Raw genomic sequence first — 23,589 nt, forward strand, 5'->3', positions numbered from 1 at the left:
GAGCTTAGAAAATCGAGCTTTTTTAAACACTGGAGCCAGATTTCCAAAGAAAGAAGAAAAATAATTTATTCCAAAGATGTAGAAGTAAGAAATTCATCCTGAAAACAGAGCTTGGTGTACATCTGCTGGGGTAGAGCTTCTCTTGAGCGGGCACTTCTGACTGCCCCACTGAGTCTTATTTGTCTTGCAGCAATTTTAAACACATCGCCGACTCTCATGTTGTGAGCTGGCAAGAGCCATTTTCAAAGCCACAGGCTCCAAGACAAGAGTAACAGATTTCTCAGAACAGCATCTTTTCTCTCAGCGGAGTGCAGACACATCTCACAGAGTCAGCTAAGTAGGCACATAATTCATCAGAGTGTAAAAAGGTGAAGGAAAAAATACTGTATGTAGAGGAAGGTCTTCAAGTGTAAGGCAGGCAATGCCCAAAGTGGGCTATCGAAGAAGGTAGTCTGGGTGTAGAGCTGATTTTGCATCTAGAAGGCATTCTCTCTGTGACCTGCAAAACAGAACAGTTTTAGTAACTTAAGACCCTCTAACATCTAGGTCCTTCACCCTTCTTCAAAGAACAGAAAGGGGGCTGGAGAGATGGCTCAGCAGTTAAGAATACTGGCTGCTCTTCCAGAGGACGTGGTTTCAGTTCCCAGCACACACAGGGCGGCTCACAACTTCCCATCTGTAACTTCAGTCCTAGGGGACCTGATGCCCTTTTCTGGCCATCAAGGGCATTACACACACATGGTGCCCAGACAAACAAGCTGGCAAACACCCATACATATAAAATTTAAGAAATGGGGGAACTAAAAGTTGCCAGAGCTACAGCATAATGCAACCAAACCCCTGTACACATAAAAATAGAAAAAAGGGAGAGAGGGAGGGAAGGAGGAAAGAGAGACAGAGAGAGAAAGACTGAGGGAGCAGAATGTAGGAAAGTAGCCAGGCCTGTAACCCCAGCTGCTTCAGAGACTGAGGAAGGAATCGTAAGGCTAGCCTAAGCAACTTAGTGAGATCCCCTCTCAAAATAAAACGTGAGCAGGATGTGGTAGATCACACCTTTATTCCTAGAACTCAGGAGGCAGAGGCAGGTAGATCTCTGTGAGTTGGAGGCCAGACTGGTCAACATAGTCCCAGGTGAGCCAGAGCTATATAATGAGACCCTGTCTCAACAACAACGAAAAATAAAAAGGAGGATTAGGGATATAGTTAGCATAAAAAAAAAATTCAAGCAAAGCCAGGCATGGCGCACATAATCTAAGCACTGAGGAGGCTGATGTGAGGACGGTGAGCCTGAGAGCAGTCAATACAGTGAGACTGTCTCGTCTGTTCTCCCAACACAAAGTTAGCCATGTCAGTACTTTAGAAAGAGGTAGGTGCTCAATCAAACCTCAGATGAAGACCAGGCGTACTCATCACACAGGTTTGGGCAGGTTCTAGAGAAGGTCCAATTACCAAGGACATCACTATCATATAACTACACAAACAGCAATGTGACTTACCCAAAGCAGGAAACACAAAGCTGACTAACACAAGGAGCTGGAATTTAGTGAGCTCCTGTGCTCTTCGCTTCCCCTCTCAGAGCAGGCAGCTGGCCGACAATACGGGCACCCTGTGTTCCACCTTGGTTGGCCCACTGACTAGCGAGCTCCTTGTCTTTCCCTGGGACTCCAGGCTGCCTTTCAGGCTGTTCCTCATTCTGACTACCCCAGGCACAGGTGACAATGACAACACCACACATGTGAAGACAGCAAATGTTTAATTTCAGTATCTCCACACACTGGCTATCTTATATCTTACAGTAGGCATCTCTGGGCTACACAGATGGCTCAGCGGTTGGAGTGTATGCTGCCGGGCTGGAGAGGTGGCTAGGCTAGACTCACATCCTAAAAGACAAGAGTGCCTGCTGCTTCTTCAGGACCTGAGTTGCAGACAACATGCATTCAACTTGAGATTTCGTAAGAGGCAGATCTGGGACAGTGGCTCCCTGACAAGAGTGTGACAGAGAGCATGCTCAACGTGCCCTGGACCCTGAGTTCAATCCCCAAGAGCAGAAAAACAAAAGAGGAAATGGGATGACTCAAGGATTGTTTTGATGGTGCACTAGGAGAACTGCACGGTCAAGGTGGTCAGAGAAGACTGCCCCTTGTGATCTCCAATCACTTTTGGAGCCTGCCTGGGCTGCAGAACAACTCCTCTGTCGAAACTCTGTCCAGGCAAATGATCAAGCTGACCTGAGAATCTTCCATGAAGAACACACTGACAGATCTCCTCAGCCTTTGGACTTTTTCAAGATTTATTTTATTTTTAATTGTGGGGGGTGGGGGAGTGGGGGTGTGTTGGAGGGAAAGTGTATGTGCCTGTGTGAGTGCAAGTGCCCTCAGAGTCCAGAAGAGGCACTAGATCTCCTTGAATTGGAATTGTGGGAGGTTGTGAGCAGTCAAGTATGATTCTGGGATTTGAACTTGGGTCCTCTGTAAGAAGAATATGCACTCTTAACCTCTGAACCATCTCTCCAGCCCTTCTTTTGGCTTTAAAAAAAACAAACAAACAAACAAACAAACAAAAACCCAAAAAAAAACGAAAACAAAAAAAAACCCAAAGAATCACAAAAAGGAAAATTGGCCTTCATGTTTGTTGTTGTTTTTTGAGACAGGGTTTCTCTGGGTAGCCTTGACTGTCCTGGAACTCACTATGTACACCAGGCTGGCCTCAAACTCAGAGAGATCCTCCTGCTTCTGCCTCCCAAGTGGGCCTCACACAACTGAGAGCTACTTTTTATTCAACCTCAATGACAACAGTTGAACTACAGTTAAGTGTGGTACTACAGGCCTGGCTCTGTGGTTGGATGAGCCCACTATGGGGCACAGAATCCTCTCTGTGATGTGTAAATAACTAGCTGTGGATGGAGCTGGAACTATCAATCACAGTGTTGTTTTGTAAAAAAAAAAAAGGAATCACTAAGGTAACCAACAGATAAAGCTGAGACTGGTGATGGTGTGTGTGTGTGTGTGTGGGGGGGGTAGATGAGAAAGTAACTTCCAAGTGCCAAGGCCAGAATGAAGAAACCCATTCAAATAGGGTATGTGAATGAAGGTGGCTGTCTCTTGTTTCTAAATCTTTTTTAAAAATTGGATAAATTTTCGAACTACTTCTTTATTATACAAAGGTAGTCTTATTCAACCACAGGAGACAAGCCAGCCAAAGCTGCAGGCATTGAATTACTCAAGGCAATGCACAAATGAGTGGCTAAAAGTTAGAAAGCTAACCGCATCTAGCGATGAAAGAACTCACCTAGACACAATGGCCAGGGCCAGGCAGTGGTAGTGCACACTTTTAATCTCAGCACTTGGGAGGCAGAGGCAGAAGGATCTCTGTGAGTTCAAGGCCAGCCTGGTCTACAGAGTGAGTTCCAGGATAGCCAGGGCTACACAGAGAAACCCTATATGGAAGAAAAGATAAAGAAAGAAAGAAAAGAAAAGAAAAGAAAAAGAAACAGTGGCCAGGAAGCAAGCACATGACTGGCAGGCTAAGCCCTGAAACATCCGAAGCATTAAGAGCTGGCAAGGGCTGAGGCCAAGCTAGCACCACATCCAGCGAAGTACGCTTGCCGACCCACCTTCTAAGTGAAGTCAGAAGAGTGGGTGGGGCAGTGAGCGGCAGAAGAGCTAAGAGCGCTAAAGAGGAGGAACATGAAAACAGCAGGCCTGGGGCCACCAGGTCAGGAGCAAAGGATCGGGAAGAGGAGAGGAAAAGGAGCTTCCAGGGCAGGCCTGGGGGCCATGGTGAAGAGCTGCTCAGAACTTGTTCACCAAATGTTCCCATCTTCACTTCCGCGATTTTGTGACACAAGGGATCTTTGGATCTCTGACAAAAGCTATGAACTTAAATCGTATAGTACACAACAGTCTTTCTCAGGATGCGCACTGGAAGAATGGCTTAGTTTTTAAGAACACTGGCTGCTTTTCACAGAGGACCTGAGTTCAGCTCCCAGCACCCACAAGGCTGCTCACAACTGCTTGTAACACCAGTTCCAGGGGACCTGATGCTCTCTTCTAGCCTCAGGCACTCCACTAATGTGATGCACAGACATATAGGCAAAACACTTACACGTATACAAGAAATATATATGCAGACTGAGAACATGGCTCAGTTCTGTCTGAACACTTGACACTAACTTCCATTTAATGAAGTAACAGAGACAAGAACAAATCAGATGACAAGTATCCTGCCACTCAGTCGTAAACAAACTTTTGCACCCTGTCATTGTTCACCACTTGGATTCTCAGAATCAAATAAAAGCTGCCATTTTGAGACCAGTTTTCTCTTCATTCTATACTGTTTGAGATAGCTCTCACTCTGTAGCCTAGGCTGGTCTGGAACTTGCTACATAGACCAGGCTGTCTTTGAACTTATTATCCTCCTGCCTCTGAAATCAGTGCTGGGATTGATTACAGGGATGCACTACCATTCCTAACCTTCAGAAGGTGCTTTTTTTCCTGTCCCCAAAGCATTCTAAGACATCAACTTGAAATACTTTAGCCACTTACAGTGGCTAAGTGTTACAAAGCTAAGAACACTCACTTTCTAATCTGTGTCAGAAGCCTACGTGCAAGTTTAATTTCATAAACCACACACACACACCCCGAGAAAGAGAGAGAGAGAGAGAGAGAGAGAGAGAGAGAGAGAGAGAGATCTGAGGAAAATGTGTAGGACTTGGTTTTCTTTCAGTAGGTGGGTCCCAGGATTTGAACTCAGGTCTTCAAGCTTGGCATCAAGTGCTTTCACCTACTGTACCATCTCACCAGCCCTAAATTACATTTTAAAAAGGCAGGGTAATCACAAACTTTAAAAGAATCTCATGGATAAATCCCTAAGATATAAGCAAAGAGAATAGCTGGTTCTAACCATGCCCTTGTTCTTCAGATCATATTTTCAAACCACAGTCTTTGGTTGTCTTGAAACAGCCATGACGTTCTGAGGAAAAGCCATAGCAAACACTCTAGCTGGCTGTCTGACAATGGCCATGTGGCAGGGCAAGGGCATAGTCACCTCAGTGCCTGGTACTATGGAACATGTCTTCATCCTCAAGGCCAGTGGTACTTCAGATACCAGATGGTTTCATTTTTCAACTGTGGTCCAAAGAGAGGATTGAGCTGGGCCAGAATTGCAATCAGCCAACTAAAATTCGATGGGGAGGAACAAGAGCAGAAAGTGGTGAAACTGGCTTGAACATAACCATTTTCATACACGATGGAAAAACCATGTTAGTCCAACTTCAATGTCTTCCATTCTGACCAAGCCTTCACACTGTGCTCCTGGAGACAGCTGACCAAAGATCATTTCCCAGGTTGCACTGTGCCTTCATTTGAGATGATCCACAAAGCAGGAGGCTCCATCACAGCTGAGCCTCTGCCTTTCCTCAATGACTTCATGATGTGCCACGTATCTGAGCTTCCCCAAATCCATGACATCCTTACCACCAAGCCTGTTCACCTCCTCACAATCTGTCACCATCACAACTTTTATCTTCTCTAGTGTGCAGACATCAAGGCCCTATTTTAGGGGCACAGCCCACCGAATTCCTAATCACCATCAATGATAAAACATGGCAAGCATTTCATGGGCCCCAGTACATAGAACCAAATGGACATTTACTTCTGATTTAAATCACAAGGTGTGCCTCTGTATTACACATCAATTACAAAGGAAGTACAAACATCTTGCTTATCTCAGAAACTAAAGCAGCAGCATGGTTAGCTTTAAAGTTTTCACATGCTGGTCACAGAGTTTCCGATGAGGTAATTCATGGGCTTGACACAATTTGAGAACCACTGAGTAAGTACAAAAGCAAGGAGAAAGAAAAGCAGCTTGCAGGCGTCTGTTTTACTTACGGAACAAATATTTAATGAGCAATTACTAGGTCCCAGGCCCCAGTAACACAGCAAAGATGCCATATCACTCTCCTCAGAGATCTTATGTAATATCAGATCGTAACTGGTACATAGAGAAGAAAAGCAGGGGAAAGGGATGGAAATGGGGCTGAGGAGATGGCCAGGAAAGAAGGAAGTATCTGAAGAGACCAGAATGATGCCAAATCCACGCAGTCTCTAGTTCCTATTCAAAACTCGGGAGTCCGTTAGATGGTCTCTGGGGTGGGTACGAGTGGAGGTTAATGTGGGGGTGCGAGCACTGAGGAACTGAAGAGTGAGTTTCAGTGGCATCCCCCACGGACCCTCTTGCATGTACATTCGGGAGCTGCTTTCTGAGGCAAAGGAGACAGGAGGCCATGACAGCCTCTTTCTAAACTCCTCTCCAGGACAGGGACCCGCCAAACACAACTGGGCCATTACCGGTTGGGTCTCTTCCTCCTTTGGCTGCCATTTTTGGAATCCTTTCTTCCAATTACAAGACCAAAGGCTGATTCTGATGGCCAATGCAGAGAAGCAGCCAGCACAGCATCTGGAGCTGGTGCCCACAGACACACCGTATCTGCCTTCCCAGCCACAAAAGGTCTGTTTTGTGATGAGAAATGTGATACAGGAAGAAACCAGGCCAAAACAGATACCTTAAGCTGACTCACTTTACAAACAAAAAGTTAATTCAGATGAGATTGCCTGATGGCCTTTAGAACTGGGGTATTAAACATAAACACAACACAAATAAGGCTACACACACACACACACACACACACACACACACACACACACACACACACAGCGGAGGGGTGGACAACACAGGCGGATACTGCATTGCAGAAGAGCTCTGAGGTCAGAGAGTCGTGGAAAATTCCACCCAAGCCCAGCAGGAGATACAAGCTGCCTTCAGGAACAGCCCTGTGCTCGGTAAGAGACAGACCTAACAGGCAACACTTAGAAACATCAAATTAAAAAGATACATTTAGCCCCCACACCGTCCCTACGACCTTTCCTCTCCAAGCGTGTGTAGTGAGCAATAAAAATATCATCTAGGGGCTGGACATGAGGTTCAGTGGTTCAGGGCAAATGCAGCTGTTCCAGAGGACTCAAGCTTGGTTCCCAGCATCCACACCGGGTAGCTTCAGCACTGCCTGGAACTTCAAATCCAAATATGAGGACCCTGTTCTGGTCTCTGCAAGACACACACACACACACACACACACACACACACACACACACACACACACACACCAGCACTTAAGAGGTGTGGAGGGCCTTTTCAGCTGCACAGACCAGCCACCCAGGAGCTTTGCTGGAAGTCCTTGGGAAGGACGGCAGAAAGGGAGAATCAGAGTGCTATGGTAAGGGACTCACAATTAACACAATGTGTTGTGAAGACTGCCTACAGAAAGACTCACAATTAACACAATGTGTTGTGAAGACTGCCTACAGAAAGACTCACAATTAACACAATGTGTTGTGAAGACTGCCTACAGAAAGACTCACAATTAACACAATGTGTTGTGAAGACTGCCTACAGAAAGACAATGCTCCTTTTTTACGGAGCTATTTCAAATAAGAACATTAAAATAGGAGTGAACTATGCTTAAGGCCAAAGCATGTTTGACCTTTGACCTATGCCTTTAATCTTATCCCTTTCTTAGCTGTAATCTGTGACTTCCTGTGGCTCTCACCAACATGACATGGAGGTTTGTTTACAGTCAAAACAAATGTCTTAACTTCCCTGTAACCAGAGCCGCTTCTACCCTTGTGACTAGAGCTTAAGGACCCATACTAGGGTCTCACTTACTGCAAGAATCCTTTAAAAATGGTGCCTCAAAATATATAGCTATTGTTAAGACACAATCATGATACAGGGTCTCAAGTAGCCCAGGCTGGCCTTTAATACCTTTATGTAGTCAAAGATGACCCTCACCTCCCCAGGTGCCGGGACCACAGGTGTACTGCACTATCACATGCACCAGGCAGGGCTGCTCCCCAGAGACCAGTTCCGCACCATGTGTTGAGTGTGTGCTGTCCCCATAGAGTCTCTCAGTGCCAAGTTTAGATCTACGTTAAAACCTGCTTCTTGATAAAACTAACTTTTTCTTCACAAGACTCATCCTAAAATCCTTTTTTGTTTGTTTTGTCTTTGTTTTTGTTTTTGTTTTTTGACACAGGGTTTCTCTGTATAGCTCTTGTTGTCCTAGAACTCTTTCTTGTAGACCAGGCTGGCCTGGAACTCACAGAGATCCTCCTGCCTCTGCTTCCTGAGTGCTGGGATTAAAGGATCTGCCCAGTTGATCCTAAAATTTTTTATAAGAGCCTGGCTACAAATGACACGGAAGTGGAGGTCTCTGAAAGAACTCTTCAGGCACCTGTAGGAGGTGATGCGTAGCTGTGTGTCTGTCTCCTGTAGATGTCATGATGGTGTTCTCACACAGTTAAGGAGCCTGAACTGGAGGCAGGCTAAGTGATTTGTGGATGTTCACAATACTAAGTAGGCAGAAGCAGGCAGTAGGTGACTAGGCCAACCTAATGCTGCTCTGTGAACAGCTAGCCTCTACGGAGCTTTAAGTGAGGGCGTGAGTTTAGTGAGGTTAAAATCGTGAATTACAGAACTGAGAATTCACAGCCCATGGAAAGAGTAAGTATCAGAATGAATAAACCACTTTGCTGTCTCAGGTCAGTCTTTGTAAAAGTTTCCAGATTTATATACTCTCCCCATCTTGCATTTTTTGGGGGGTGGGTCTCATAATGTTGCCCAGGCTGGTTTCAAAATCCTAGGCTTAAGGGATCCTCCTGAGTAAAAACTAAGTCACCGCCGGGTAGTGGTGGTGTATGCCTTTAGTCCCAGCACTCGGGAGGCAGAGCCAGGCAGATCTCTGTGAGTTCCAGGCCAGCCTGGTCAACTACAGAGCGAGATCCAGGACAGGCACCAAAATACACGGGAGAAACCCTGTCTCAAAAAAACACCCAAAAAACTAAGTCACCATCCACCCTCCATTCAGCTTGTAATGATGGGATAATTCGTTTAATTTTGTTTTCAAACAGTTTCAAAGATAAGAGCCCAGGGAGGGTCTTGTGCAAGGTAAACAAGCACTCAAATACTGAGCCGCAGGTGCAGCCCTTGACGCTATCTCCAATGCTTCAAATCAAGAAACAAAAAGTCAATCTCAACCTCCACCCCCAACACACACACACAGACACACACAGACACACAGACACACACACACACACACACACACACACACACACACACACACCACAAAACAAAACAAAACCTGTTAGGAAAATGCCTCGAGAAACAGTACAGGCTATTTCTTTTGGAATTTTAGCGGAATTTTCCCTCTCTAACCGGCTGAACGGACTCAGGGCCTGCCCTCTGACTACCCACAGACTTGAAATTTCCCTTCAGCTGATAAACACACAGAGCATTGGAAGAAAGAAAGAAGCCTGCTGTGACCTGATGGAAGTGAGTGGAGGACTGGTTGTGTAACCAGAAGGAATGAGCTGTACCCTTCCGCTTGCCCAAACTGTTCCACATGGCTCCACAGCCCAAAGGCCTAATAACCATCAGCTGAGAGGCTTCTGTGGGACAGCGGTGGCACAGCACAGTTAGGGGAGCTGGAGAACTGGGGTGGACCCAGGGCAAACCCAAGTTCCTCTTTTGAGGGTCTGCAGATGCTAGGCAAGCACTCCATCACCAAAGTACATTCCCAGCCTACTATCACTATTATTATTATTATTATTATTATTAGTAGTAGTAGTAGTAGTAGTAGTAGTGGTATTTTGCGATAAGGTCTTGCTAAATTACCCAGGATACTCTTGAACTCACTGTAGAGCCCAGCTGTCTACAGGCGCCCCAATTATTCCACAATCACTCTCAGGGGTCGTGGCCATGGCCGGCTCTGAGGATGCCAAGACACTGACTGAAGGGCTGAGCTACTGGGGATAGCAAAGGACTGTGCTCCCACAGACAGGCCAGTGGCGCCTAGCAGCTGGGAGAGTCCTCCAAGCACAAACTACATCCCTCCACCTGGAAGAAGTGCTCAGTTTAGCTCTCAAATCCTGCATAGTGGTTTTGTTCCACACGCAGAAGGAAGAAGAGGGAACATGAGTGTGGCCTAGTTCCTAGGGAAGCACGTATAGGATCTTCTTGACTTCCTTGTTCAAATGGGGAAGTCTAACCAGGGTTGGCTCCTCTATCCACAGTCCTCTTAGCCCGGGCCACGACTGGAGTGACCTCTGCCGGTGGTGCCTTATGTGATAGCAGAAACATAAGCAAGTGCCTTGCCCTGGCTCCAAAATCCTTCACGACTTCAAAATCCTTTCTCCAACCTAATGACACAACCCTTGGAAAGGCAGGGAAGCCACACTGAAGCTGCTAGAAAACAGGTACCAAAGCTGGAGTTTAACTCTAAGCATCCCAAATGCTGGTGGCATGGCTCTGGGCAAATGACCTAACAGCCAAAGTCTGTTTCTCTTTGTAAACACTTGCCTCACAGTGTTAGGAATTAAAGAGATAATAGGGGATCTTGCAGTGGCTGGTAGAGGAAGTTCAAAATCACCCCATGTTCCTTCCTCTCCTTTATCTGTGAGATAGCTAAAAATGTACCCAAGCCACAGAAGGAGGCCCAAGAGATTTACTTTGGAGTCTTCAGAGTATGTGGCACTGGGCCATTATCACCTCTGCCCCTGCTCACACCCACCCACCCCAGAGCCAGCAGATCTCTAAGGTATCTCCACGTCTCCCAGGCTCCCTGTAACATACACACCCTACAGTTAATGTGACAGACACCACTGTGGACTGCCTCATGCCATACGGCAGGCTCAAAGAGAGGGAGATGTACATTCCTGGACAGACCCAAGGCAATCAAGTACCGTATGAAAAGGAACAGGCCTGCCTGTCAAAAACATGAACAAGTAACTCCCTGCCTTTCAGTATGTGGCAAGGATCTGCTATGGAGTTCTTGTACTGCGCCTTAAAATGAGTTCTACTTTTTGATTTCTCAGAAGACAGAGCTGAGGGGACACTGTCCACACAGGCTAGAGATCACTGGGTGGGTGGAGAACTGTGAGAAGCTCGTAGGGACGCTCTGATCTGGAAGTCCTTGGCCTGGCAGGAACATAGAACCAGAGCCCCTGTTGACTATGTGCTGCAGAGACGGCACAGGAGTGTCTGCCCTCCTGCCTGCCCTCCAGGACATGGCCCTCTGACTGCCCCACAGATTAAAACCAACTCGGGCCTGGCATGAACAATGAAAACTGCTCCTCTCTCAGGCTGAGCCCTTCCTTTCCCAGTGACATCTGAATCCCATCTAAGCTTTTTCTTTCTCGGCTATTCTCCTTCCTTCAAACCTGCTTCCCCTAGTGCTGGGGATGGAGCCCATAGCTTCTCCACGCTAGGAAATGCTCTACCACTTAGTTACAGCTCTGTAACTACTAAAGGGTAAATGAACAGGGGGACAGAAAGATGTTCAGGTGAGGTGCTTGCTGCCAAGCTTGACAATTACTGGCAAACAAACAAACAAACTAATAAATAAATGTGGAGAAAATCCTAAAGGGTGAAGAATTGCACACGAAGGAGATGCTGCTGCTGGCTTTCAAGATGGAGGGCCGAATGGAATGTGAGTGGCCTCTAGGGCAGGGTAGTGGCTAGCTAACAGCCAGTGAGGAAATAGGGACTTCAGTCTTATTACCACAAAGAACTAAATTCTGGCACAGCCTGAGGGCTTGGCAGAGAACCCCAAGCTCCAGAGGAGAAGACGCAAACATGTTTTCTATTAACTGGCTGCCAACCTTACCACTGTGGCCCCTTTGCTACCACAGAAATACGCCCTAATTTTGACAATTTTAAACTTGAAATTTCTTCCCTTTCTTCCCCCAGGACTTCAAGACTACTCATTTTCTAAACTAGGTCTTTCAAACCAAAGTACCTACCGAGCCCTTTGTGTGTGCCAAGGACTGAAAATGGGGCCTTACAATACCACTGGGCACAACCCCAGTCCCATAATCCTCTTATCTGCTATACTATAGTAGAAAAGACTCTAATCTATGTCTCCGTAAAGCAGGTAATGATAACATGCTGGGCCAGGCACCATGCTCTCTCCTTCCCTATATATAAACATCATAAATGTACCTCTGAGAGAAATTAAGCAATTCTCAGATGGAAAAATTAAATGATGGCAATTATCCAGGGAGGGAGTGAAGTGGCTGCAGGCACTCTCCACAGCTGTGCAGTGCAGACACCAAACCAGATGAGTCTGGGCTTTCACAGACAGACTTTACCAGGATGAGAAACACCAAAGGCCAGGGTCTTCCCAGAGCAGACAGTCTGAGAAACCACAAATATCACTCAAGAAAGCTGGAAGCCCAAAGGCTTTTATTCTGAAGCATGAATTAATCAGACAGGGGGACAGGGGCTTTGGGTAGAAAGAAAGAACTGACCTTGAAAACTGTCTTCTGACCTCCACACATCTGCCCCATCCCAAGAAATACATTAAAACTGGATTAAGAAATGGAGGGGGTGAGGGGACTTCCTGAGAGACGGCTCAGCAGTTGAAAGCACTGGCTGCTCTCCCAGAGGAGCCAGATTCAATTCCCAGCACCCACACTGGCTGCTCACAACCTCCAGAAACTCCAGGCCCAGGAAAGAATCACTGGATCCAGGGGATCCAATGCCCTCTTCTGTTCTCCACAGGCACTGCATTCATGTGCACAAATACATGCACACACAATTAAATTTTTTAAATGAAAAAAGTGCAGTTAATATGGTCCTAAAGAAAATTTTAAAATCACTAACATTCAGTTAATCTTATTTAAAAGACATGACAGGAAAAGTACAGAGGAACAAAAATCTGAGAAAATAATCAAAACAATAAAAGAGCCTAAAGTTAGCATGTTACTAATTATATTAAGTTTATAAATTTAAAAGATAAAGACTGCTGGGTACATAGAGCCATGTGCCACATGTCTGTAAATACAAGGCAAACACGCCTGCAACCCTAATACTTGGGAGGCTGAAGCTGTTAGTTCAAGGCAGCCTGGACTACGCAGTCAGACTTGTCTCAACAAACCAAAACTAAATTAAACTACAAGGCAAAGGCCCTCAGCATCAACTAGGTCTACGGAGTGAGTTTCTGGCCAGCCAAGCTACATAGTGAAACCCTGTCTCTAAAGGAAAAGGAAGAAAAAAGAGAGCATGCTCAATACACAAAAGACAGTCAGGAAGAAACTCATACATATATAGCAAAACTATTCTGAATAAAAAAGCTGAAACCATTTAATGAAGCAAGGAAGTTCTCACAAATCTGACAAGCACAGAGTGGCGTTGCAGGCCTGTAATTCTAGCATGCAGAGGGCAGAGGCAGGAGAATCAGGAGTTCACAGCCAGCCTGGCCCACCTACTGAGACCCTCTCAAAACACAGACACAGCAAAGAAATGTCCAAGTGCTGGGAAGGGAGCTGAGCAGTGCAGTGGACAGGGCTCTGGACTCAGTCCTTCGCACCAAACAAGAAAAGAAAAACGAAACCTGGGCAGTAGTGACTGCCTGTCCTCACTAGGAAAACACAGCCAGCCCTGACCTTTTCAGTGCCAGCACCAAGGGGAGCAGCAGGGCTTGAATGCCCAAACCCAACACTGCCCACAACTGTGGGAAGTCTGCAGATCCAAGGCTGCCTGACAGGTCTATAGGAAATAAGTTCTGTGGGTCTCCTACCTTTGCTTACCCAATTCTGCCAGAAACCCAGACTGCCTCGCAGGTATGGGACCTCCTCATCCATCATCACCCAAACCCTACTCCCTGGTACGCTTCTAGGTGATGCTGCCCCTCCCCCACCCTTCAATCTCTCTGGAGCAGAAAGGGCAATGAGACATCTTTGCTTCCCCTGTGCTACTATCCATCTTGTTTGTGAAAAGGAACTTCTCTGAGGAGCATGCAGATGGTGTTCTACCTACCAACCCTTCGGCTTTCCAGTGTAGCTCCTGTCACAGAGGCTGCCCCAGGCAACCCTTCTCTGCCACATTTTCATCTCAACAGTAATCCCACCTCACCTATGTGGGTCCTGTTCCAAGACATCCAGTAGACCCTGGATCACAGAGACCCAACTTCAACGCATACAGCTTCCTATGCACACACATCTACTGGAACAGTGAAGTCATAAACCAGGTACAGAAAGAGATCAGCAAGATAGAACACATCACAATGAAAGTTACGTGATCTGCTCAGAAGAATCAAGACAAACACTAGTACTTCCTGACTGCGGCTGATCTTAATGACTGGGGCTGTGGCAGGCGAAGGCCCAGGGAAGAGAGGAGACTCTGCTCCATCTGTTGGCACTGCTCAGGCTGGGCTCTGCTCACTTCTCCTTTTCTCGCTATCCCTTCCTTGAGGTCAGGGTTTCTCGACACTGACACTACTGACATTTTGGATCCCAGCTTACTAACAGGAGCAAGGCAGAGGTGTCCTGGATAGAACACAATCTTTACTTGTCAGCAACCTTGGTTTTCTGCCCAAGGATGCCAACAGGAGTGCTGATGGTGCAGCAGCCTCCAAGAGCACATCCACCAATTACAAAGTGCAGTGATGCAGCAGCCTCCAAGAGCACATCCACCAATTACAAAGTGCAGTGATGCAGCAGCCTCCAAGAGCACATCCACCAATTACAAAGTGCAGTGATGCAGCAGCCTCCAAGAGCACATCCACCAATTACAAAGTGCAGTGCTTACGTGGCTCGTTATCCATGCAGACTAAAATCAGTGAAGTGAAATGTAACAGGCTACTTGGTAATATAAAAGGAGCTAATTTTAGAGCACGGTAGCCATATTGTGGTTATGTCTGAAATGGTGGTGACCTCTAAGACACAGGATGAACTAGATTTGCTTCAAAATAGTCTGAGGCAGATGAGAATGTGAGGGGTAAAACAGGCTTGCCTGTGAGTGGGTAATTTTAAAGGTGGGAAAATGAGAGAGAATACAGTGGGTTTAGAAAGTCAAAATCAGGCTTGGCATGGCCTTTTAATCCCAGTGCTTGGAAGGCAGAGGCAGGTGATCTCTGTGAGTTGAGGTCTACACGGGAAACTCCAAGCCAGACAGAGCTATGGGAGACCCTGTCTCAAATAAACTGAACTTGATGACACGTGCATTTGCTCTCTCCCATCCCACTTGGTGCTCGTCAGACTGCTGCCAGAGAGGCTGAGCTGTCAGCTGAAGGAGCCTCTTTACTCTCTAGCCAAATCACAGAAGGGTGAAAACAGTCAACTTCAGCCAATCCCATCATGAGGCTTAGTGTTGGCACAGCCACACACCATGAGATCATTTAGCAGCTGTATGACAAATTGAAAGCCTTGCTTAGGAGTCGCTGAAGGTGTGCGCAGAAAGCCAAGAGTCTCAGCAGGAAACTCCTAGTTTACACAAACCTTAGTGCAGAAGCCCCAGGAGACTACACATTCATGGGTGCCAAGGCACAGAGGGTCCCGGCCTTTCATCTCAGGATGGATTGGAATGGCCGTTTCCTGCTCGTGGTGGCACTAAACAATACCGTGGTCAGCACTGTTTTCACACACACACACACACACACACACACACACACACACACACACACACACCACTATATCAGCTAAGACTCAGGGAGCTACAATTACCCTAATCCTAACCCTAACCCTAACCCTAACCTGACACTCTGGATCTACATTCCAGCTGGACATAGTGGCTCAGGCCCGGAACCTGCATTTGGAAAAACGCTCTAGTGTCATCTCTGCTGCTGTGATAAAATACCCTGCCTACAAGCAGCCTAGGGGAGAAAGGGTTTATGTTAGCTCACAATTCCAGGCTGTAGTTATAGCAGGAAGTCAGGGCGTCAAGAACTGGAAGCAGCTGGTGTGGGCCGGTGCTTCCTACTCAGCTCACTTTCTCCACTCTGATCTAGTCTAGGGCTCAAGCCCAAGCCCTGTGCATTTGGGGTTCATTGACGCAATTAAAGAAATCTCCCACAGGCATGCCCACAGGCCAACCCAATCCAAACAGTTCTTCATTGAGACTCGAGGTCCAGGACGGTCTTGATTATGTGTCAAGTTGACAGAATAGAGAGACTGAGACAGGAGGATTGCTGTGAATGTGAGGACAGCCTGGGTTACAGAGTAAGCTCCAGACTACCTAGGCTACAGTGGGAGATCTTGACAAGAAAGAAAGCCAGCAAGGAAATCCATCCCTAAAGGGGTAACTTTCTGGTGTGTGCCCTGTTTAATAAAGAAGAAATCGTATGCCCTTCAAGCACTTTGCGGCAGTTATGTGCTCCACGAGTAGATTAATACTCAGTTTTGTTTTTTTCCTCTGCAGCTTGGCTTGTCCATGCTATTCATGAAAAAGGAGAGGAGAATGGACAACTTTGGGAAACACCGTTAAAACAGCTCAATGATGAGCCGGGTGTGGTGGCACACGCTGTTAATCCCAGAACTTGGGAGGTAGAGGCAGGCAAATCTCTGTGAGTGCGAAGCCAGCCTGGGACACAGAACAAGTTCCAGGGCAGCCAGGGTTACACAGAAAAACCCTGTTTTGAAAAGCAACAACAACAAAAGAAAACAAACAAGTAAAAAAGAGAACTTTCTGTTCTTCTCCAGGTTTGATTCCCAGCATCCACACTGTGGCTTCAAGCCATCTGTAGCCCTAGTCCCAGAAGATCTGAAGCCCTTTTCTGGCCCCTGTGGGCACAGCACTCACATAGTGCACAGACACAGGCAGGCAAAGCACCCACCCACGTTTGCAAAATAAATGACAATAATAAAAAGTTTTTAATTTAAAAAAGACATTGCATTCATGTGAAATACTAAGTAAAATGAATAGTAGATTTAATGCCAGGTGGTAGTGGCATTTAATCCTAGCACTCGGGAGGCGGAGGCAGGCAGGTCTCTGTGAGTACAAGGCCAGCCTGGTCTACAGAGCTAATTCCAGGATGGCCAGTGATACACAGAGAAACCCTGTCTAGAAAAACCAAAAATAAATAAATAAATCACAATAGTAAGATATAAAGTAGAACAATTACAAGTTTTAGATAATTATAAGCGTTTATAACATTTACAGCAATTAAATTACATTTGTATTGCCATCTGCCAGCTCTTACCTAACACACTGAGCACTTGAAAATGTGAAATTCTCAGCATATTCAATTTGGCGACACTGTAGATAGTAAACAAATCCAAGTGCCAATGACCCATAATGTGTCAATTAACACATTATAAATACCAAGAATAACTGTTTTTAAGACATATTATGTATAAGAGACAAGATACTTACAAGAGATAGCAGCAAACTGAACAGGTCACCAACATGGTGATAATAACTCTAAAAAAGAAAGAAAGAAAAAGCCACTATTAGCCATCTGTGAACACGCAGACCTTGCAGAATGGTTGACAGCTCTTCCTACTCTCCTGGACTGCAGGACTGCGCACCAAGACAATGGACCTGCACTTATCCAAACGTCCAACACAGCGCGCGGTGTGCACTGAGACCAAGTTTGAGTACAAAATCAAACATCTGTCGTTAAAGGAATGTGTTGGTGCCGCAATTTGATTGGAAGCAGAGAAGTCTGTGCTGACAACTCCCTGTGACAGAACTACTGTATTGGACAGTATTCCTGGCAATGAATTAACACTGCTAAAACCATGCTCACTAGCCGGACCTCTCCCCATTTATTTATGAAAAGTTAAAGTTGGGTACCCGGCCAGCAGAATTTCAGCATTTCTAAAACAGAACTCATGCTCAGCACATCCTGTTCTTACAGCGGACTGGAGTTGAGTTCCCAGCACTTGCAACTGCCCTGAACTCCAGCTCCAGGGGATCTGATGCCTCTGGCCTCCATGGGTGTACACACACACACACACACACACACACACACACACACACACTTAAAAATAATAAAACAACTCTTTAAAAGTCTTAATTTAAAAACAATCAATAAAATCAAAACTCACTATCCTCTTTCTAAGCTCTCCCTTTGGAATCTTAGTCCTCAAAGCTGGGGTGTGGTTCAGTGTAGAGCAGGTGTGGGGGATGCTGTGAGTCCAATCCACATACAGACCATACTCATGAGCACTGTGGTTCAGTGTAGAGCAGGTGTGGGGGATGCTGTGAGTCCAATCCACATACAGACCATACTCATGAGCACTGTCATTTCCCCTAATCTACTTTATCTCTGTCAGCTTCTGCTCAAACACCCTCTGCATGCCCACCCATGCTGTGGATTCGGCCTTTGAAGCAGCTCCCTCTTTGGTGGACTTCTTTTTTTTCCATTCACTTGCCAGCAACAAGATTCACTGGTTTGGCTTGGTTAACTGATTTTAGACAGATTCAAAACTTTTTTCTAATCCTTTTATTCTCTCCACAATTAATTAGATCAACCTTTCAGAAACATTCTTTTTTATTTTTATTTTTTAGAGATTTATTTATTTATTATATATACAACATTCTGCCTCCCTATATGCCCGCATGCCAGGAGAGGGCACCAGATCTCATTATAGATGTCTGTGAGTCATGTGGTTGCTGGGAATTGAACTCAGGACCTCTGGAAGAGCAGCCAGTGTTCTTAACTTCTGAGCCATCTCTCCAGCCCCAGAATCATTCTTTTATTACACTCTTCAATGAAGCCTATTTCCCACAAGGGTGATTGCCACATCCTGGAGCAAACAGGACAAATGTCAGAATGCCAGCTTAATTTTGCTAAGCCTTTAGAAGTTCTGTGCATGCATTTCCTGTGGTTAATCTATTGGTACATTCCTTCACTCCACAATTCTACCTGAGCACCCAGGGTGTATCAAGCTCTAGAGAAGTAGCAATGAATAAAACTGATTTAAAATGTCTATGCTGGTAGCTGGAGAGATGGCTCAGAGGTTAAGAACACTGGCTGCTCTTCAAGAGGACTTAGATTTGGTTCCTGGCACTCCAGTAACTTTGATACTAGATCTGATGCCCTCTTCTGGCATTTTGGGGAACTACATGCATGTGATGCACAGACATATATGCAGACAAAACATCCGCATAATGTAATAAAAATTAATAATAATAAAAAATTGTTTTAAGTCTATCCTGCCCTTCCCTGTAAAGTTTACAGGCTGGGGGAGAGGTCGAGAGTAAACAACATATAAGATGAACAACAGGTTGGGGATTTAGCTCAGTGGTAGAGCGCTTGCCTAGCAAGCACAAGGCCCCGAGTTTGATCCTCAGCTCAAAAAAAAAAGGGGGGGGGACAACAGATAGACAATTATCTATCATTAATTAGCATGTTGTGGGATCAGGAAGTGCTGACCTAAGAAAATAAAGCAGGGAGGGAAGACAGACAGAGTGAAGAAGCCTTGGCAGTGATGGAGCCTGTCTGCAGACTGGCTGAGTGAGTACCCAGCAGTGGGGCAGTAAACTCAGGCATGAGCTGAGAGCCGTGGAGGTTCAGAAGGAGGAGGTTTGGGTGGCTGAAACAGACCAGCAAGGCCAGCTTGGGAGCAGAAGGTGAAGTCAAAGAGGTTTATCGCGGAGCCTGACAAGGCTGCTGCCTAAAATGTTATCAGGCAGGATCTGAAGAAAGCTGACGAAGTCTGGTGTGACTTCTCCCACGATCTCTCATCTGGGTTGAAACAGGCTGGGGAAAGAGACAGAGGCAGACTGGTCGTGAGTGTGTGTACAGAGGCTGAGGCTTCAGAACAAGTGGAGAAGGCTTAGAGCAGTGTGGGTAGCGAGTGTTGGTCCGATTTTAGATGCATTTTATTTTTAAGTATTAGAGTTTGGGGTGAGGGAGTCACGCGAGTGCAGATGCTCAGGAAGGCAGTGTGGATCGCCTGAAGCTGGAGTTTTAGATAGTTATGGACTAACTGCCTGGTGTGAGTCCTGGGAGCCAAACTCTGGTCCTCTCCCAGAGCAAAAGCTCTTAGCTGCTGAGCCATCTCTCCAGCCCCTCTAAACACATTTTAAAGACAAAGAAACACGACAGTTGTACAACAAATTGAGCACCTGCACAGTCATTTGTAATCTAAGCCCTTCACCCAACTGGCTGTGGTAGTGCACACCCATCATCCTAGCAGTGGGAAGGCCAAGGCAGGAGGATGGCAAGTTTGAAGTTAACCTAGGCTACACAAATCAGCACAGATGGAAGGCCAGCCTTCCAACTTCCAACTCTTGTTTTCAACCCTCTACTCCTAAAGGCAGGCTCTTTTCCACCACCCCATCACCCCTTCTGCCTCCAACACATGTGTATGAGCCTTGGTTCCAAGTTTCTGCTCATCTTCTGTTCCTGAGCCTAGCTTAGACTTAGAATCTCTTCGGTCTTCTCTCTTCCCCAAAAGGTCTCTCAGAGAATGGAGTCAGCTGAGGAACCTTTGCATTACACACCTAACATCAGCTGCCACGTGAACATGCTCCCCTTCAAACAGCTGCCCACGGGAGCTGCACACAATCATGCAGGAGTGGAGCCATATGCTGCCATTCATTTTCAAATGTCTCAGCAAAACTCTTTACATCTACATACACACATTCAATGCATTCATAAAGCAAACATGTATAAGTCCATTGTGGTATATGGCCTTGGCATGTAGTCTCTTTTAAAAGTTACTTCATATTTTTAATTATGTGTACGTATGCGTGCCTCACAGACACCAGAAGATCAACTTGGATTCCCTAAAGCTGGAGTTACAGGTTTTGGTTTGTTTGTTTGTTTGTTTTTGTTTTTTGTTTTTGTTTTTTGTTTTTGTTTTCTCTGTGTAGCCCTGGTGCCCTGGAACTCTTGTAGACCAGGCTGGCCTTGAACTCAAGAGATTTGCCTGCCTCTGCCTCCTCAGTGCTGGGATTAAAGGCATGGTGGGCTGCCACCACCACAGGGCTTTAAAAATAGTTTTGAGCCACCTCACAGGCGTGCTGGGAACTGAACTCAGATCCTCTGGAAGAGCATTAAACGTTCTGAACATACTATGTTGTGCAGAGAGAAATCAGAACAATCTGTGGTGTTGTCAGACACGGCAGTGAGCACCGTTACCCACAAAGCCGCCAGGCAGCCCTGGGTATGTGACTTTCTATGTTCTGCATGCTCCAAACAAAACGTGGAAACAAACCGGAGCGGACGTAACCCCGGCACTCTTCCGCATCTGCCAACGAGAGCCCTGGGAAAAGCTTGATGCTTCTGGACAATCTGTGGTTTCTAAAGAGGGAGATCACGAAGGACAGGCATGATCAGGACAGGTAACAGCAGGCACAGACTGGATTTTGTCCTGCCCATATCCCACTGCAGGAAAAATCCAAAGAAGAAAAGGGGCTGGTTCCCTGCTACGCACACGTCAGAAGGGTCTTGTCCCTCCAGCCACCTTCTTGCTGTCCCATCAGGTCCTGATAACCCCTATATACACCATTTTCAAAACATCGTGCAAGGGTCTCTTGAGGAAAGCATTCAACACAGACGTCTACTCTGTTTCACTCCTCTCTTACACACTTCCTTCTTTCCTTAATGAAAATGTCCTAATCCATCAAATCAGACCACGGTGGGTGGGGATACAGCTCAGTGGTAGAGTGCTTGCCTAGAAGGTGGGAGGCTCTGAGTTCACTCCCCAGAAACCCTCCCTCTGCCCTACCACCACACACACATAGGGGGAAAAAAATCACCAGAGTGCCAGTTCTTCCATAAATTTCAAAAGATATTTTGATTTGCAAATTTTTCTGGGGGTAAAAGGCAACTGATATTAATTAACCCTAAAATGTCCATGGTTCAGTAAAGAAAATAGGAACATTGGAAAGCTAACTAAATCTCCCAAGGTCACAGAGCTCAATCACCTTGGAGCAGTGTTTCTCAAAATGTAAACCTCTTAGTCCTAGGACCAACCATTTTAAGACCTGCTCAATCTTGCCAAGAGCAGGAAACACAAGGATTGCAGAGGAGGCTGCCAGTGGGACCCAGATACTATGTCACTGCAGATCAAATAGAACCTGGCTATAAACAACAGGGGTTTCCTTACTCTGCACAACAGGGGTGGCACCTGATCCTGAGGATGGGGAGAGCAGGGTTTTAAGAAAGGAGGTTCTAACTCTGAACGTTAGGAAGGGCTTTTCTGAGGATGAAAGGCCAGAAAGTCAGACAGTGATGGAATGAAACAGGGTTGGTGTAAACACATCAGAGGCATTTGGTTTGTCTTTTGCTCCAGGGTGAAAAAAAAAAATTGAATTCAGTTAGTGCAAATTCTGATACCACATCAACTGCTATAAACTGCAGATGATCCTGTAGAACTATTAGTGTGAGGTGGGACTTGATGCTTGCAAATGATAGGAACTGACCTATCCTTTCACTTTAAAAAGTGGTTCATTTGGGGGCTGGAAAGATGGCTCTTTGGTTAAGAGCCCTTGCTCTTCCAGAGACCTGGGTTGGAATCCCAGCACCCACGTGGCAGCTCATAACCATCTGTAGCTCCAGTTCTAAGGGATCCAAATCCTTAATTGAGCCCTGCACGCACATGATACCCTTAAATACATGCAGGCAAACACCTATACGCATAAAATAAGTAATAAGTAAACCTTTAAAAGTGGGGTTTTTTTAGGCTAATTCTAAAAGTCAGTATTTTCCAGACAGTAATAGAGGCCAATGACACAAGACACAGTAAAACTTCCTTTAATCAAAATGCCCCATTTAATACACATTGTCTACTCTGTGAAGTACCGTGGAGCTAAGCACTATGCAGCCACCATTAACGCAAAGGACGTTTCGGACAAACTACGACTTCAGTCTGTCACCTCCACATGATCTTGAGTTGAAATGGAAAAAAAAATAACTGAAATTCAAAAGAGGAACTAGAAAAGAGGGTGTCTCCATGTGCTCTGAGGAGGTCTGTTTTATACTATAATACAGAAGTTTATTTCCAAACAAAGAAAGCGATATTTAGCAAAACCTTGGGTGAGGGAATGCAAATCTATCTTGGCCAACCACTGCAGGAGCGCCCTGGAAGGTATGACGCAGAGGTTTCTAAACAATACCTTCGGCTCCGGGTGACTTAACCTCGCTTAGATCAGGCTCACCCCCTCCAGGGTTGGGCTCACTAGATGCAAAGGCTGAGCTCAACACTAGCAAGCTTGTCAGAGTCCGCAAATGCGATAGCATCGGGGACAGAGAGGGCGATTTCTCAGACCCCTTGCTTTGAAGTTTGAGCAAAAAGCCTCCAGTGCGTGAAATACAGGACCAAGGCCGTGAGACTGGCTCCGGAGACACCTTAACTTCTCCGCAGTCGATGCGCACGCCTTCGGTCCATCAAGACAAAGCATTCCCTAAAAATCACTTCCGGGAGGGGCCGCCAGAGGTGACCTCACGTTCCGGTCAGGGACATTGGCAGACTCCCAGGAGCGCATGCGGTCCTCCCCTCTGTGGTCCACCCCACTCATCCTCCCGCTGTAGTCCTCCACGCGCGACCCTTCCCTCCGTGATCCTCTCGCCGCGCTCCCCGGCTCCCACTGCCTCGGGCCTGGCGTACTTACCCCCGGTTAGGACCCTTGGGGATAAACCAGGGCACGAGAAGGCCCACGAAGCCCCAGAAAACGCTCATCACGATCAGAGGCACAGTGAGGCCGTGGTACGCCATGCCTGTACCTCAGCAGACAAACCAGTCCGCCGCCTCACTCTCGTCCCACCCGGAAGTGTCAACAGCGGCTCACGTGACCTGCGCA

At 46.3% G+C, this 23,589-nt stretch overlaps 1 protein-coding gene across 1 annotated transcript; it reads right to left on the reverse strand.

The window, feature by feature from the left end:
* Nucleotides 1–40: 40 nt before the first annotated feature.
* Nucleotides 41–23,589, reverse strand: Atp6v0e1 (ATPase H+ transporting V0 subunit e1). The gene is made up of 4 exons (XM_036197924.1): nucleotides 23,401–23,589; nucleotides 17,206–17,253; nucleotides 5,047–5,175; nucleotides 41–499 (listed from the first exon to the last, which is right to left on the reverse strand). Exons 1-3 carry the CDS (start codon nucleotides 23,502–23,504, stop codon nucleotides 5,082–5,084), a joined length of 246 nt encoding a protein of 81 aa, XP_036053817.1. The 5' UTR covers nucleotides 23,505–23,589; the 3' UTR covers nucleotides 41–499; nucleotides 5,047–5,081.

Source organism: Onychomys torridus, chromosome 8 (assembly GCF_903995425.1).
Source record: "Onychomys torridus chromosome 8, mOncTor1.1, whole genome shotgun sequence".
NCBI classification, from domain to species: Eukaryota; Metazoa; Chordata; class Mammalia; order Rodentia; family Cricetidae; genus Onychomys; species Onychomys torridus.

Excerpts from the sequence above, each read along its gene's own strand:
- Atp6v0e1 (XM_036197924.1), bottom strand. The coding sequence starts at position 23,504 with ATGGCGTACCACGGCCTCACTGTGCCTCTGATCGTGATGAGCGTTTTC. Across the intron at positions 17,254-23,400 it reads CCCAAGGGTCCTAACCGGGG|AGTTATTATCACCATGTTGG; the intron begins GTAAGTACGCCA and ends TTTCTTTTTTAG. Across the intron at positions 5,176-17,205 it reads TCAGTTTGCTGCTATCTCTT|TTGGCTGATTGCAATTCTGG; the intron begins GTAAGTATCTTG and ends ATCGAATTTTAG.